General features: G+C 41.2%; 1 protein-coding gene across 8 annotated transcripts in view; it reads left to right on the forward strand.

Annotated features, from left to right (window-relative positions):
• wdfy3 (WD repeat and FYVE domain containing 3) overlaps positions 1 to 17,712 on the forward strand; it is a 113,282-nt gene that overhangs the window by 66,201 nt on the left and 29,369 nt on the right. For 3 of the 8 annotated variants that reach the window (XM_039804502.1, XM_039804498.1, XM_039804503.1), the window contains 19 exons: positions 2,167 to 2,385; positions 2,936 to 3,120; positions 4,860 to 5,091; positions 5,295 to 5,455; positions 7,672 to 7,783; positions 8,200 to 8,390; positions 9,105 to 9,257; positions 9,854 to 9,927; positions 10,100 to 10,261; positions 10,468 to 10,562; positions 10,731 to 10,851; positions 10,992 to 11,209; positions 11,423 to 11,518; positions 12,803 to 12,999; positions 13,645 to 13,779; positions 14,678 to 14,857; positions 15,426 to 15,659; positions 15,792 to 15,891; positions 16,829 to 16,989. In XM_039804502.1, the coding sequence (XP_039660436.1) occupies positions 2,167 to 2,385; positions 2,936 to 3,120; positions 4,860 to 5,091; positions 5,295 to 5,455; positions 7,672 to 7,783; positions 8,200 to 8,390; positions 9,105 to 9,257; positions 9,854 to 9,927; positions 10,100 to 10,261; positions 10,468 to 10,562; positions 10,731 to 10,851; positions 10,992 to 11,209; positions 11,423 to 11,518; positions 12,803 to 12,999; positions 13,645 to 13,779; positions 14,678 to 14,857; positions 15,426 to 15,659; positions 15,792 to 15,891; positions 16,829 to 16,989 (3,026 nt within the window). The remainder of the gene's footprint in view (positions 1 to 2,166; positions 2,386 to 2,935; positions 3,121 to 4,859; positions 5,092 to 5,294; positions 5,456 to 7,671; positions 7,784 to 8,199; positions 8,391 to 9,104; positions 9,258 to 9,853; positions 9,928 to 10,099; positions 10,262 to 10,467; positions 10,563 to 10,730; positions 10,852 to 10,991; positions 11,210 to 11,422; positions 11,519 to 12,802; positions 13,000 to 13,644; positions 13,780 to 14,677; positions 14,858 to 15,425; positions 15,660 to 15,791; positions 15,892 to 16,828; positions 16,990 to 17,712) is intronic. The other 5 variants (XM_039804501.1, XM_039804500.1, XM_039804499.1 and 2 more) reach the window with 5 other exon arrangements.

A 17,712-nucleotide genomic window follows, 5' to 3' on the forward strand; every position in this document is an offset into this window, starting at 1 on the left:
CATCTTCCTTTTCTGTCTCTAAACCTTGACCTTTTTCTGTCTGTCTTTCTCCATCCCTTTTACTTACTTTACCTTTACTGTTTCTCCTTTTTCTTTCCCCTCCATCCCTCTTCCTCTTGTCACTTTACCTTCTTGCCTTTCTTGCCTCCTTTGTCTCAATCTTCCTCCCCCTCCTCTGTCCTCCCTTCTTCCCTTTCCTATACCACTCCTGGCTGACCCATATCCTTGGATGACATCATCAAGAAGCTCCTTCATCAAAGCATCCTCCGTCTGCTCAGGAACTCATAGCACCTCTTTTGTATCAACCATCTACCGATTTATAGAAATGGATGTATTCCCTCAAACCAGTTTCATCATTGTCTTGGGGTTTGCAGCGATTTTGCTGCAGCTTTTTCTGCAACATTTGTGGTGGTTTTTATTTCAGTAATCCAAGTCTCATGAGTCCATAGTCAGCTCCACAAGTAAGAAGTAATGTAAAAGTATTAGTGAACTTGCAATTGGCTTGTAGTTGGGTATGTCCTCCAGTAAGGCCTAATGCAAAATCAGTCCTTGCTTGTCTGTCTCAGAGCAGATGGGGGTGTGCCAGCAGACAGTGAATTATGGTGTTCTGCCCAATTTTAATTTGTTTTATAAACCTTGAGTGACAGCCAGACAATGTGGCTCAAAGACTAATTGCCTTCAGGTTTGAGTAGTGCTACTTATTTGCATGTTGCTCCATAATTTGAGTTCTTTTTTTTAATGGCAATAACATTGTCTGCCTAATTCTGCCCTGAAGGCTGAGTATGGATCTCTATACCTGCACAAATTAGACCAAAAAGAAAACTTGCAATTCTCAAAGCACCCGCAAAGGGTGCAGTGGTGCCACGCAAATAGCGTCTTGGTACTACTGTGCTATTTGCACGTATTTAAATTAGGTAATATGCATACATTTGGCATAAAAAGAGCCTTGTTGCAAAAACAGTCCAATTCACAAAGATCAGCGCAAATCAAACGCAGTTACAGTAATATTATCGGCGTCTTTAGAGAGTTGGGGGTATCTGAAGCCAATTTATAAGGGGTGTCCTCCTTCAAATCCCTACATCTTATTTTACAGTCTGAAGGTGTGCTTTTGAAAACAGCGCTGACAGACTGGAATATTGAATCCCAAATACGGTTTCTCTCTGTCACATTTAAAATAATGTTTGTTTGTTTTTTATAATTTGTAGAGTGGTGAGATAGGACTACCTAAGGGGCTTAGTGGTGTATTTCACCTTTAAAAGAAAAAATCATTCAAGATCATAGATTACATTTAGACAAACTGAGAGTGACATTAACATTAAACAAAATGAAGCCAAGCTGATGTAATGCATGAATTTTCATATTTCACGTTTATGTTGTTGTTATTTTTTGCCACAATTCCAGCTCATTTTTTTGCTGTTAACATCAAGTTGTTGCCAGCAGCAACAAAACGAGTAAACATGCAGTCAGTCCAAACTATAATATCTGTGGCACTCGGTAAATAAATGAAAATGTCTCACAGGCAAAATGTTTTTCAGAGAGCTGCAAATGTTAGAAACCCAATATGGTGTATACACACCAAAAGTCCTGGAGGCCAATTTGTGGAGAAAACAAATGTGTTTGTCCTATTTTACACAGTTCAGTGTATCAACATGTACATGTAATAGTAGGTAGCGCTTCACATGGGTCAGTTTGTGTTGTTTTGGAAATCCCAGAGCAAAATATGTGGCTGCGGTGTAGAAAGTATTGTGATGAACAGACAACATGTCTCTTGTCTTTAGTTTTTAATGTTTTTAATGTTTTTTTTTTTTATGACTGCTTTTCCTTTTTATGACATTTTTCATTCTTTATTTTCTCTCCTCATTTAATTGTTCCTTTCTTCTGTCCCTTATTTATAGACTATGTTTTTTATTTTTTTATTTTCTATATGCTACCTTTTGTTTAATTATTTTGGGAACCCAACATGCCAAGCCCCTTGAGGGTTTTCAGGGTTTCCTTTGCGTGTCTCTTTTTTACTTATTTTGTTGTATATGTAACACACGCACACACAAAAAATAAATCAAAACAAACCATACTGTAGAACATAACCGTTTGACCTTTGGAAATATTAAAGAAAATTACACATCCTCTGATCTCTTTTTCTTCCACCTTTCCCTCTTTCCCCTCCAGGGGAGCGCTTGTTCCCTCCTCCGTCAGGCCTGAGCTACTCCACCTGGTTCTGCGTCGAGCGTTTCAGCGCGGCTCCACAGGCCCACCCGGTGCGACTGCTGACCGTCGTCCGTCGGGCCACGTCCTCAGAGCAACACTACGTCTGCCTGGCGGTGGTGCTGTCCGCCAAAGATCGCTCGCTCACCGTCTCCACCAAGGAGGAGCTGCTGCAGACCTACTGTGAGTACAGCAGTAGGATGTAACAACCCGTTTCATTTATTGCATCAGATGGTGTTTTCGACATCAAATGGAGTCCAAATAATTGGCAAAGTAAGAAGTGAATACAAATTTGCCGCAGTTTAGTTAAAGAATAGGCCACAGGTGCGACTCTGCAGTGAGGGAAGTCAACATTTACACATGACTCTGAGCAGTTAGGATATTTCGTATGTTGTGTAAACATGACATGCAAACAAAATATGGCTTTTTAATGGTGGTCCAGTGCATATACAATTTTAAACCTGCTTCTGTTGTTGTAGATATCAATGATGATAGAATATTATATTAACCGGGGATTGAATCATCTCAGTATGTATTTAAATGTAGAAACTGTTTATATATTGTGTTTTTAAGGGTGGTTAGTGGGAGCAGTCTGCATAGCTATTACACCTTATCAAGCTGTGCCTTGTGGGATTTCAGTCAGTAACCCAGAGGTCATGTTTTTACGCCTGGCCCCGAGCCCTCTGACTCATCGATACTGCCCCCCTGCTTCCCTCTCCCTCCCCCCATCAAGCAGCGGATGAGTCGAGTGAAGAAGCCTCCTTCTATGAGATCCTTCCCTGCTGTGCTCGTTTCCGCTGCGGCGAGCTGATCGCCGAGGGCCAGTGGCACCACCTGGTGCTGGTCATGAGCAAAGGCATGCTGAAGAACAGCATGGCCACGCTGTACATCGACGGCCAGCTCATCAGCACTGTCAAGGTAAAGTTATAGACTTGAGTGATATCATACATGTGCAACATCTCAGGAAAAGTCTTCCTCAGCAGTTTGCTGGACTGAGCATATAATGGAAATACTGACATATACATTGGACCCTGTGTGTGTCTGTGCGTGCGTTAGGGTTGGGTAACTTTTTTTTTTTTCTTTTTTTCTCGATACCGGTGCTAAATCGATACTTTTAAAATGGTGCCGTGCCTAGACGGTGCTGAACCGAAACATATATAATATATTTATAATGTATATAATATAAAATATAAAAAAAGCACAAAATGACAGTTGCTGACATTAAAGAATGACTTGTTTATTGCTAAGGCCAATATGGTCAAAATTAAATGATTGATTAATAATGCAATAACAATAACCCATAACAATGACTTATTTCACCAGTAAATTGCTGGTAAATGACAAAAACAAGCACCTAAAAAATCAACAACAAAAAAATAATAAATAAAAAGAATCTCCCAGTCGTCTAAGAAATTATTCAGGCGGTTCGTTTGGGCATTCATCCAAATATCAGTGCTGTTCCGAATATGCTGATGTGTATCATTTCCTATTCTCATTATCATATAATGTAGATGGACATGTGGATAGAAATATGCAGAGTAGATATCAGCATACTGTCATGTGGCCTGTGGTTTAGTGACTTTAGATTCCCCTGAGATTAGAGAGCAGAGCAGGGGAACGGCGTGGCAGACCACAAGTCCAAGCTTCAACTCGGCACTGCTGATAACAGCAGCTTCATTTCCTGCTGAGGTCTTCATACAGGAAACAACAAGCTAGTCATATGTATCTGGTGTGTCTGTGTGCATGTACGAGTGTACTTGCGGTTGTGTTTTTTGCCCTCTGGGAATGGGTGTCTGTAAAGCACAAAACTTTGCTCTTACTGTAAGTATACAGTCTCCGAGGATCTTTTCGGTGCTCTTCGGCAAAATGAAAAAGTATCTACCCTTTAACAACAAGAACAACGGTACATTCAGTACCTCAAACGGATGATTTATGAATAATGAATAGATGATACATTGTGCAGCTTTTTAACTCGTTTGTTGTATTGTAACCCTGACCTTAGATTTACACATCTCTAACATATATACGTTTGTTCAAAGAACAGTTACAAAGCTTGTTTGGTAGTGAGCACAGACAGTATTTGTTAACCCTCTGAGCAGCCCTGGCCACTTTTGTGTATCATTAAGGGCTGCAACTCGGTGACTATTTTTGATTATATTTTAATCCTATAATCATTTTAAGGTTTACTCGATTTATGCGTTGGTCATAAAATAGTGAAAAATGGTCATCACAAATTCCCAGCCCTAAAAGTGTCTTTATGTATCTTGTTTAGTCCGACCAACTGTCTGAAACCCAAACATATTGAAGATGGCAATGATATATTTTATTAAAACCTATATAAAAAGTTAGTTATTTATATAACACGCTTGGATTATTTTTCTGCATTTACTCTAAAATCTGCAAATTGGTTGCCTTGTTCATTTCTACTCATTCTGCTGCTGCTATTATAATAAAATGCTCAAATTTAAATGTTACCCACATATCTAAAACATGTAAACAAGTAAATAGCTTTGCTCACTGTTCTGGTATGACACAAATGACTGACTGTGTGGCTGAAATCTTCAGCTCCATCTTTGTGTGTCAATTTCTGAATGTGATATTCCCTTATAGAAATCACTCATCTGCATCATTTGCCCTCCCCCTTTACTCTCCTCCAGCTTCACTACGTCCACAGTGCACCAGGCGGCTCCGGCTCCACCAACCCCCCTGTGCTGAGCACTGTGTACGGGTATGTGGGGACGCCGCCTGCACAGCGCCAGCTCTCCAGCCTGGTGTGGCGCCTGGGGCCCAGCCACTTCCTGGAGGAGGTCCTGCCCGCCACCAGCGTCGCCGCCATCTACGAACTGGGACCCAACTACGTGGGCAGCTTCCAGGCCGTCTACCTGCCCTGTGAGTGGTCCGCTTCGTCCTCTTCCGCTGCCTTGACAAGTTTACTCTTCAATTCTCATATTCTTTTATTTAGTGTGCCATCTTCACTTTTTTCTATCCTTTTATACCTTTTTCTACCCTTGCCTTTTGAAATTGTATCCCCTTTCCTCACATCTCTGTCATATCTTTACAATACCTCCCGTCTGTCTTTTTTATTGTCCCAGGTAAAGACTCAAAGACAGAGGGAGCACCTGCCTCCCCAGTGGCGTTGGTACCAGAGGAGAAGGTCTCCTTCAGTCTCTATGCGCTCTCTGTCACTACTCTCTCTGTGGCCAAGATCAGGAAAGTCTACAACAAACTGGACAGCAAAGCTATCGCCAAACAGGTCAGACATACCACTGCTCTGTAGAATGAAAGTCACCATGCTTGTATTGTATTTTATTGAAGCCAGTGTAGAATCTGAGACTGTACATCTTTGGGGACTTTGTCAAAAGCAATCATGGAGCCTAAAAAAAGGGAGAATGTGCTGAAAGGAGCATATAGACTGGAGCAATCAACTGAATAAAGCCTCACAATGGCTTTAAAAAATGGAGAATGAGTGTTTCCAAAAAATATTATCATTGTAGAAACGTATACTCGCTCCTATATATGCCAAGGCTACACACACACACACACACACACACACACACACACACACACACACACACACACACACACACACACACAGAGACACATAGACACATAGACAGACAGACAGTGATACACACACACACACACACACACACACACACACACACACACACACACACACACACACAGAGACACATCCACACACAGAGGTAAGCAGACCCTTCCAGCTCGTACCCCAGAACGTTTGTCATGTCTTGTGCGGAGGTGAGTGATGATGAACAAAAGACTAAGCAGCCAGTGCCTCGGGTTTACAGCTAATCACCCGAAAGACAAAACAAATAGTTAACTTCTGTCTTGCTAACATGCCTGAGCTATTTTCAAATGTATTCAGTTAGCTAAGGTTTAGCCGAGGCATCATGGCCATACAGGCTAATGTTCTGTACTTAATGGAGACACTCCACATGAACCGCTACAGTAAAATCAGTGTCTAATAACGTCATCACAATCGCCACATTGATATGCAAATTAGGCGGTAACTAATTAAAATGCGCTAATTTGCATTCATTCGACAAGGCACTGCAGGTGAACAGGATAAACTAAATAACTAAACATATCACCACAGAACTTCCCCAGTGAATGAGTTAGGAGTCTTTTCCTCCTTAAATGTTAGGTATAAATATGTAGATTAATTTAGAAGAAATCTACAGATGCAGCCTAAAACAAATACCATCTAAATATGTATTTTGGAAGTTTTATTTCAATTAAAGTAAAAGAAGACATGGAAGCAAATTAGACCAAAATCTCTAAATGTACCAAAACATGAGAAAAGTGTCCTGCATTAAACAGTAACTTCATTATTTTGACCGTAGGCTCCTCATCTAATAATAACAGTGTGTTTTTTTCATTATTGGTGCAGTGTTTTTTCCTGTGAAATTAACAAAATTGCAGCAACAGCCTTTTTCAGTTTAGTGTCAAGATTGTTGAGATTTTTAATTCAAAAAGTAAAAAGATTTATTAAAAAAACCATTGTGGCAGAGTTTCCTTTGCTGTTTGTGATTAACCTGGTGAATACTAAAAAGTCTCTGTGAACTGATTATTTAGTTGAGTATTTATAAAAACTATTAAACAATTGTCTAAGGGAAATAAGATAAATTGGTAAGGTAGTCAGAGTTGTGTTAATATAGTGTTTTGTTTAAATTTCATACAGATAATTATTTATTAACTATTAGGCCTTGTTTTTCCTTTGAGCCCCTGCCGCCCAAAATGTCTCTGCACGTCCCTGTGCAGGTGCATAGTGGCGTGCAAAGGTCAGAGTCACTCTTCTACAGAAAATATGCAGTTGATCTACTCGCAAGATTGTTCATCTACACATAATATGCATTTACAGGAACTAACACACCATCCCATTATGTGTGTGTTTGAGCTCCAAATGAGCTCCCTTCCCCGTCCTTATCTCTCTTCCCACCTGTCAAGTAATTTCCCAGCCTGCTCTGCTCTCCCTGCTAAGCCTTGGCCCACAGCGACTCGCAGGAAGGAAACAGCAAAGAAGTGCAGAGGCAGCATTGCTGCTGCTACAGGGACCTTTTGTAGAATAGGAAGAGAGTGGTTTATAGTACCAGCGGTTAAGATAATACATTAGTGTTTTTGTTTTATAAAGATACCGACCGTAACATTACCTCATCTTTCTCATTTCACTTGCTAAATTGTTCTCTTATTTCATTCTAACTGGCTGGATAAAAGCACCACATCCACATCATGCCGTATTCAAACCCTACACAAAACAAAAGAAAAAGTCTATAAGCAAAGACTACGTGGGATACATTTGACAAGGACAAATGAGAAAATCATGCAGAATGGTGAGAGAGTAAGGGAAATGGCTTCATAAAAAAAAACTAAAAAGGAAGAGTAGCTTTGTGTTTGTGGGTTTTTTGGTTTGGATTTCTTTCCTGAACATCTTCCCTCCCTCTGTAGCTGACTGTGTCCTCTCATGAAAACGCCACTCCGGTCAAGCTGATTCATAATGCCGCCGGCCACCTCAATGGGCCAGCGCGTACCATTGGAGCCGCTGTCATCGGATATTTAGGTAAGCCAAGTCTGTGAAATAACCCATAAAATCAGCAACGAATCCTGTTTTCTGTGACAAGCTCATACATTTGAAATGTCATATGCCATGAACTACTACTACCATTATCTTTATTGTGATTGTTATCGCCACTATTCATCACACCCCCAACCGGCACCGTCAGACACCGCCTACCAAGAGCCTGGGTCTGTCCAAGGTTTCTTCCTAAAAGAGAGTTTTTCCCCGCCACTGTCGCACTAAATGCTTGCTCTTGGGGGATTTACTAGAATTGTTGGGTCCTTGTATGTTATAGAGTGTGGTCTAGACCTACTCTATCTGTAAAGTGTCTTGAGATAACTCTTGTTATGATTTGATACTATAAATAAAATTGAATTGAATTGAAAAACGCACCTTTCCTTTTTCTTTTACCCCTTCAGGCGTCCGTGTTTTTGTGCCCAAACCCGTGGCCACCAACCTGCAGTATGTGGGTGGGGCGGCGGCCATCTTGGGCCTGGTTGCCATGGCGTCCGATGTGGAGGGGCTGTATGCTGCTGTCAAAGCTTTGGTGTGTGTTGTAAAAAGCAACCCTTTGGCCAGTAAGGAGATGGAGCGCATCAAAGGCTACCAGGTTAGATACAATTCTACAGTTTGACACCGGTCACACAACAAGTTCTGATAGTCTGGATTTTACCTGTAGTTAAAAAAAGCAGGGATACAAAAACTCATTAGTTGGTAAATACAGGTATGGTGTGGTGGGTTTTATAACTGACTGTTAGGTGGCAGGTTTCTTTCGAAATCTTTTGACACTTAACAAGTGATAAGTACAAATTATTTTCTCATTTTATTAAGAATTAACATAATGTGGAAGATGTAAAGCATCATGTAAATGTCATAAATATTGCCGCAACATAGTTTGGCTGCTGTTTTGTTCGACGTTGTGATAGAAACGATATAGGAAAAATATATCCGCTAGACTTGTTCATATCGTTTCGACGATAAATTTCGTCATATCCCTACGTACATAGCCCTCTTTCCTAATATCAGTTTAGAAATGACTACTCTTTTAAGTTTTATTCGTATTTCCACTTACTCGCCTCTCTTTGCTGCTGTGATTTCGTATATTTGTTTCATATTTCTTTTTTCTCAATCTCATGTCTTCTGTTGGCTGTGATCTTAAAACTACTGTTTATTTTCTTGGCTGCACAATCACAAACAGAAAGCTAATAAGTTTGGTAAAACTTTGATATTTTATTTTCTACAGTGATAAAACAGAAATGTGACATTAAAAAGGCGATGAAATACACTGGCTAAAATATTTGTTGCTGTTGTCTGTCCCGTGCAGCTCCTGGCTATGCTGCTGAAGAAGAAGCGCTCGCTGCTCAACAGCCACATCCTCCACCTCACCTTCTCTCTGGTGGGAACAGTTGACAGTGGCCACGAGACCTCCATCATTCCCAACTCCACCGCCTTCCAGGACTTGCTCTGTGACTTTGAGGTGAGAGCTTGGGGAGTCAAATAAAACCACAATGCCAGCAAATCCTAATGAAATAAAGCACCAAGCTAATTCCATTTAACAGCATGATTGCAGTCCACCAGTTAAAAGAAACATTTTGGCAACTGACCATTCATCAGCTTCTATCTGGCTGATGAAAGAGTGAGGGTCGCAGGTATATTTTTAAATGTCCTGGCTGCCGTGGCATAATGAGAAAACCAGCTTTGGTTACACTTTACTTGAAGGTAGCTACATAAGACTGACATGACACTGTCATGAACGTGTCATAAACATTATAAACAAGTCAAAAACGTTTATGACATAACGCTTCATTTAGTAAGTGTCATTCGTTTTTTGTCATGACAAGTTAGGGTTAGGGTTAGGGTTCATGTGTCATGACTGTGTCATGTGTTCATGACAGTGTCTTGTCACTCTTATGTAGACACCTTCAAGTGAAGTGTAACCAAACGTTTTTTACACGGCTGTTGAACCTTTTAGAAACTGGGCCACTCTGTGCCAAGATGCCACCTGGCCTCGACAGTAGTTTGTGTTGCCAAACACAACTTGTGTCGTCTCAGTCTCCTCCTTCTGCTCCTCAGGTCTGGCTCCACGCTCCCTACGAGCTCCATCTGTCTCTGTTTGAGCATTTCATCGAACTGCTGACAGAATCCAGGCAAGTGTCAACACTTAATTTTCCTTAAGATCTGCCCAAAATAAAAAAATTAAGTGATTTAATAGTAAATGCTCATTATTATTATTTTACTGAAGACGTTTATTGGCAGCATGGATTACATGTTAGCAGAAAAGCTAAACTAACTGTGTGTACCACTTCCTGTATTGAACAGTGAGGCGGCTAAAAATGCCAAACTGCTGAGGGAGTTCCAGCTGATCCCCAGACTGCTGCTGACCCTGAGAGACACCTCGCTGTCCCAGCCGACCGTAGCTGCCATCAGCAACGTGCTCAGTCTGCTGCTGCAGGGCTTCCCCAACCCATATGATCTGCTGAGGTAAACACATGTTCAGACATACCTATCCACGTGTTGTACATTTAACTCATGCAGGATAAAGTAACCATAGCATTAGTAAATTACCAGAAGCAGTAGAGCTCAACGTGCATATTGCATTCGTTAGTTATTACCGTATGCTTGATTCCAAAAACTGGGGAACGGGAAGCAAAAACACAAAACAAAAAGTTTTGTTCTTCGCCACACAGGTTTGGCCAGTTCATCTCCTCGACTCTTCCCACATTCGCCGTGTGTGAGAAGTTTGTCGTCATGGAAATCAATAACGAGGAGAAGATCGATGGAGGTAACAATAAATGAAATACATTACATCCTTTGTTTATGTGGCCAAATGCTGGAAAATACAAAAGCAGTTATTTTGATGTATATTCAGCTCATGATGTACATGCATATACAGTATATTCAAATTTTTGACAAACTTTCTAACTGATATGACTGATCTTTGTGCCTCCAGTTAATGACGATGATTTTGGCGGTCTCCTGTCAGCCAACCTCATTCTGCTGAGAAACCAACTGCTGGACAACCTGCTCAGACTGCTCTTCACCACCAAAGAGAAGTGCACAGTCAATGCCCAGTAAGTAACGCTAAAAGTAACCTGAGATGGTTGTGAGGGTAATAAAATTACAATAAAACAAAGGTTTTAGACATACCTCCGACTGGGTAGCGTCCGTTCACCCCATGAGCTCTCTGTTGTCGTCCCCCCCCTCCCCTTAGGGCGTGTGAAGAGCTAGTGCGGACGCTGGGCTTTGATTGGCTCTTGATGTTCATGGAGGAACACCTTCACTCGAGCACGGTCACGGCAGCTCTGTGGATCCTGGTGGTGCTGCTCTCCAACCAATCCATCCTTAACCGCTTCAAAGAGGGCCTTTGTGGAGGAGGCTGGCTGGACCACACCGACTCTGTCCTGACCAATAAGATCGGCACAGTGCTGGGTGAGTGCACAAGCCTGCGTTGGCACTGGACGGTTAATTAAACAGAATCTGGGAAACAATATTAACTCTGAAGTACTTGTAGTTCTAGACGATTGAATTTTAGGCATTTGTCTTGCAAGGACGTGTGCTTGATAATAGCTCACACTATTGTTTAATTCTTTACACTACACAATAATGTGCAGTGTATATACTGTATGTTGTAATATGGCTCAGCAGACGCCTCTCCAGACTCTGGCAACGCTTTCCGTCGGAGTTGGCCATCGTTCAGTAAACAGAAAGCTGCGCAGTTTGTGCGCCTCACTGCCAAGGGTTCGTCTTCATATTTTTTGCCTCCCTGCACTCCCTGCTGCTCCGACCGTAGTCCCTCCTGAGCTCAATGGTTTTCAACCTGCTCAGTTCGTCATTTTAAGTATTTGTAGGTATAAATAATTGTTAACTCTGGCCTTAAAATTGTGATTTTTATATTCTCTTTACAGGCACTTTTATGCTATAATTATTAACGTGTTCAGTCAAAAATCAAGAATATGCTCACAGATTTCTATATTAGATTTTTTTTACTTCCTCACCAATCTCATCTTACCAGCCTCCAGGTTGAGAACCACTGACCTTGCTTACGAAAACCTCGCTGAGTAGTGACATGGCCTAACAGAATTACCACTGCTGTAGCATTGTCTGAATGTATGCAATCAGGGTGAAACCCGTAGTTTTATTTGGATTTGAGTTTGTCATCCAGCTCAACCAAATCCTACTCTTCTAAATTTTTTTCTTAGGCCGGCTACACACTGGCTGCGTGGCGTGAGCATGTAAGATGCGTGGCGTGTCCATTTATATTTCGGCTCCCACGTTAACAGGTTAGAGCTTAGCCTAGCCTGCGTGAAACGCGCGTCTCGGGAAAACAAAGACGCGTGCATGCTAGAAATAGAACCGACACCTATTTTTCATGCGACACGCAAGTGTGTTGGAAGCGTTTGTGTCATTTTGACACAAATACATATTAATAAATGACATGTTGATGTTTGGAAGTCTCTAGGTTTTGACATAAATGCAGATATAAATGTAATTTTAAAAGAAAATCAATTTTCAAATATTGCACCTGTCAACTAACGAAATATTCTGTAGCCCATTTTGCCGTCAATACTGTCAACGTTGTCTTTGCTGTAATTAAATCAGTATATATTTATGTTTAACATGAAGTATACTACTGCTTGAGTGCAGTAAATCAATGGGAAACATACATGTGTACAGACAAGGCTAGCAGCAGCAGCGCCGCGTCAGACACGTTTCTGGTGTGTAAAGACATAGAAAACTCCACGCAGCTGACACGCTACAGAAACGTCACGCACACGCCACGCAGCCAGTGTGTAGCCGGCCTTAGTTTCCAGTTTGAATCCCGCCTGATTATCTTAGTTAAAGGATTTACCGTCCTGGGTTGTTATTATTATAACCACCTCCTTGATAAACCTGCCCTAATAGCTGTGTTCAGAGTTTCCAGTAGATGCTGTAGTCAGAGGGCGTGTGCGGTAATACCACCTGTCTGCCTTCATGCAACATTCACCCTCACTCCTCCCTTAACTCTCCATGCCCCCTCTTTAGGCTTCAACGTGGGCCGCAGTGCTGGTGGGCGCTCAACGGTGCGAGAGATCAACCGGGACGCTTGCCACTTCCCAGGATTGCCTGTGCTGCAGACCCTGCTGCCCAAACACACCAACGTGCCGGAGCTCTACTTCCTGCTCATGGCGCTGTTCCTGCAGCAGCCCGTCACCGAGCTGCCAGACAGCCTGCAGGTACATGTTAGTATACCCAACCTTCTTTCTTCTTCTACTAATACTAATGGATCTGCTCAGTTTGTTCTGAATCTATAAGTAATATTTATTGAATGTTATACACAAAAAATCGGTACATATGAAACTAAAGAACATACTTTAATGTCTTTTAAGAAAGACCTAATTTCCGTCTTACTTAAATTTAACTTGATTTTGTTTTTAATAATTCTTCTGTGGGAATAATGCAGTGAGTAATAGGGACCTTGCTACATTAGACACAAATGTAATTTGGATATGTTTAGTAAACCTATGAGTCAAATGTCCCAGCATAATGGTCTCTGACAGCGTAGTAGCCATCAGAGTCTGACTGTATGTTGAGGGTAATATATGTTTGCAGCTCCTGTTAAGCTACCCACTTTTATCCAGCATGATTAACCACAAATCAAGGGAAAAAGCTACAAGTGTAACCACACACAAGTTCAATTCTTGATGCCAAATATACACATATTATACATTATCAGTTTTCAGATGTAAAAACAACACATAGATGGAAAAAACACACGCAGCTTGTTCAAATGGGCATCTCTGACAATAATATTATAAAATAATACTGTATGTGTTGTGTTTACTTGACTGTATATTACCCCAGTGTGTGTGTGTTTGTCCTCTCAGTTTGACCTGGACTCCCTCTGGACGTTCATCTTTGGCATACCGGCGTCCAGTGGGACAGTAGTGGCCTCCATCCACAATGTGTACACAGAGGCGGCCTTCCTGCTGCTGGCCATGCTGCGCAGCATGCTCAACCTGGTGAGAACCAGCCTTCAGCCTACAGTGTGAAAAAGAAAAAAAACTTTGGGTTGTCAGAAGTTCTTTTTGAATCTTATCTTTATTGTCATTTTCAAGAAGAGCATAATAATCAAGGCAAACGCTCAGATCTAATTTAACGTGCCCTATAGGATGAATAGATGGAAAGAAAACCAATTCCAACAGCTTGTAGAAAGTACAGTTTCATTTCCTGAGGAAATAAATGCTCTCAGGATCAATATTCCAATGGCATAGTTCAGGCTTAAGAGAAACCTCTTTACCCATAATTTGACTAATTAAATCCAACACCTTTTTCCCAAAAGCAGATTAGTTTTGAACACTCTCACACAGAGAGCGTATGTGAGTGGTTCTTTCTGTAGGATTTCCCAGCAGGTGCTGCCTGGATTCTTTAAAGGTGTCTTTCTAAATTCGTTTAATCCAACTAAAATGACTTGACACACTCGCTGTTTATATCCACACACTCACACCCAGGGGTTTCTCGGTGAATCTCACAGCGCTCGCTGCTGGTTGCTGGGAAGCTTCACTCGACCTCCTGCAAACTAAGCGCCTCACAGTTTTCCATCCATCATTTATTCATCTGTGCAAACCGTACTCAAGCTTTCAAGTTTTTAATATAAAAGCTACGTGATTGAATGTTGACGCAATTGCTTATAAAGTGAACGCAAAGTGAATAAAAAAATCTGGTTCATTCCACGGTTTTATCCAATCCAGATATATAAATAAATAAATATATATAAATATATATATACTGTATATAAATATATATACGGTGTGTGTATGTGTGTGTATATCTATATATATATATATATATATATATATATATAATATGTGATTCTGTCGAGTCAGTGCTTGATTTGTTTTCTTGTGTGTCTCTTTCCAGCCGTGGCAGTCAGAGGAGGAAGGCTCCTGGCTGAGGGAGTACCCGGTCACCCTCATGCAGTTCTTTAGGTATCTTTACCACAACGTGCCCGACCTGGCACCGATGTGGCACAGTGCAGAGTTCCTCTGTGCCCTGGCAGCATCTGTCTTCCCTTTCAACATCAGGCCCTACTCTGAGATGGTATGGCATTTTTTTTTTTTTTCCAGAAGCAATGTGAAATCTGTGACCTTTACTGGTGATAAGAAGGAGATGAAGCACTTTAACTTCTTCTACACAAATCTTTTGTCTCAAGACTATAAATTCAAGCAATTAAAGGGTTTTTTGTTGGTCTGAAATTAGGTTTAAAAGCAAAAAAATCTCATCACCTGAGCAAGTAATCACAGATATTGATCAGAAATCCTATCAACCTGCTTCAGCTATATTGTGATTCTCTCTTATGGGGCAATAAAAACCTTAACTTATTGCCCCTTTGAAACCATTGGCACTGTAATCTTGACTACTGCAGTTTGAAGAACAAAAAGCAAGACACTGCAGTTTTTTCTCAGAGTAAATTTGTGTTTTCAGACCGTTTACTTAATAAGATAGTGGCTTGTTGGTAAAAGAAAAATGCCGGGAGCCACACACAAAAAAAGTAAATAAATAAATGTTTGTACGGTTCTCTGTAATAAAATGTCATTATTTGATCTTGAACCTTGCTGAAGTGCTGTCCTGTAAAAAAAACAACAACATTATTTTCCATCTGTTCCAGGTCAGTGATCTGGACGACGAGGCGGGGTCTCCCACCGAGGAGTTCAAGGGCTTCACTGGGGACTCGGGTATGAACCGCAGCCAGTCTGAATACTGTAACGTGGGCTCCAAGACGTCCCTGACCAACCACCCAGCCAAGAAGTACGTCTTTGACTTCATGAGGGTCCTGATCATGGACAACCTCTGTATGACCCCGGCCAGCAAGCAGACACCCATCATTGACCTGCTGCTGGAGGTGAGGACATAACTAGGCTGCGGGGTGTCATCTGATATCTTGATTTTTAAATGAGATCAAACCCATAAACTTGGTTTCTCATCCTAACTCTTAATAAATAATGGTCCTAAATATGAGTTTTTTTGGTACTAGGCCTCCCCGGACCGCTCCACTAGAACTCAGCAGAAGGAGTTTCAGTCCAACATCCTGGACGGCGTCATGGAGCATCTTCTGGCCGCTGATGTCCTTCTAGGTCAGAACAAAGTCCTCAACCCCTCATACAGAGGGATCCAGCCTGTCTCAAGTTTGTTTTTTACCTGCCACACCTGCCAACTCCAGTAATCTATAGTTTTAGGATAAACAAAAACCTTCAAATAATTTCCTCATGCAGCTTGATGCAACTGATTGTCTCATCTTACCACAATGGTTTGCTACCTGCCAAAGTGACTAGTAGAGAAGACAAACCCGCCACTTAATTTAACAGTATTTGGCCAGAGGCTATTAACCAACATAGCTGATGATTAGGCAGGAAAAGGCCTGGATGAGCATGCTGCAGCAGGACATCTTGGACCGATTTCTTAGCTGGCTCTGTGAGATGCTCTGATGGCTGCATCATGAGTCAGCAAATCACAGTCAGAAGCCCAGAGAACTGCAAGCATCTTCAGCTTTTTTACATGGCTGCTTGTGTTATATTTAGTCTGCAGTCTTGTTTTTTCAAATACACATTGTAAGACGATACACCAATATATATGTATATTTAATATGGTTTTGTCCTTTGAACAAATCTCCTCTTACCTCTAAATGTATCTGAGCTGGTTATTACGTTTCGTCTTGTTTTACAGTGAATAGAATAAGGGTGTAAGGTTGAGGATATAATCTATAACAAGTGCAGCACATATTACTGAGAGCACGCTATGTTGTTTAATCTGGAAGGTATTGTCTGTTGCTAAAGACATAAGACTATCCTTATAGGAGAATATTATTCCTACAAGTCTCCAAATACTATACTTAAAATCAGTCTGTGAAACCAGTGTAAATAATTGTTAAATTGTTAAAGCGCTTACTTTGTTCAGTAATGTGATTCTACTGTAAGATGAAAAGTCCTTCAGTATCACATTTCGGGTAAATGCACCAAAGGAGAAATTGCAAATTGCAGCTAATCGCCTCTCTTGCTGCTCCTCTCCATTCAGGTGAAGATGCCTCTCTGCCCCTCAGCAGTGGAGGCAGTTATCAGATTCTGGTCAACAACGTCTTCTACTTTAGCCAGCGGGTGGTGGACAAGCTGTGGCAGGGCATGTTCAACAAGGACTCCAAGCTGGTGGTGGACTTCATCGTGCAGCTCATAGGACAGGTACAAACCAAACCGCTGTCCAAAATAGACATATTAACCCAAATGGTTAAAGAATTGATATGTATCCGTTTCTTTAAAATGAAGGAATATTCTTATTTCACTGACAAAGACATCAAGGCAGTTGAGAAATATTTATCAAATTACATCTTAAAATAGTACTGCATTGTGTTAAGGCAGTTGGACAACAGACATTTCCAGCTGGAGGGTCGTGACTACAACCTCAGTTCACTCAAGTTATCAAGTTCAGAAAAACAATTTAAGTCGGTGTTAGCGAGATAGTTATCATGGATTGCAAGCTGTAAATGCAGTTTTTAGTTAGACGTATGGTCACGCTGTGCTGAAAACGAAACTAGTCTGATAAATAAAGGAATGTTCAGAAAGGTTTATTAAAGAGTAACTGAATGCGCTCTGATAATCTCGTCTTTGCTGACCTTTGGTGGTTTAACTTTTCAGCTTGCTACAGTGAAGTACAAGTGTACTCCAGTACCCGGTGACATCACTGTTGGGTGTGGCTAGAGGTGCAAAAAGCACACTTCTGACCACACCCAACTACACCTATCAGTGCTGGTTGTGGTCAAAGGTGAAACAGGCCCAACACCTTTTAACCAGAGAGTTTTATATATATAAAACATGAGTGAGAGACTTCCAGAGAGATATCCAATTAAGGTATTGTGTGTGGACTTTGTATTCTACTGGCTTCTGTACACACTACTGTGCGAAGTG

Source organism: Perca fluviatilis, chromosome 6 (assembly GCF_010015445.1).
Source record: "Perca fluviatilis chromosome 6, GENO_Pfluv_1.0, whole genome shotgun sequence".
NCBI classification, from domain to species: domain Eukaryota; kingdom Metazoa; phylum Chordata; class Actinopteri; order Perciformes; family Percidae; genus Perca; species Perca fluviatilis.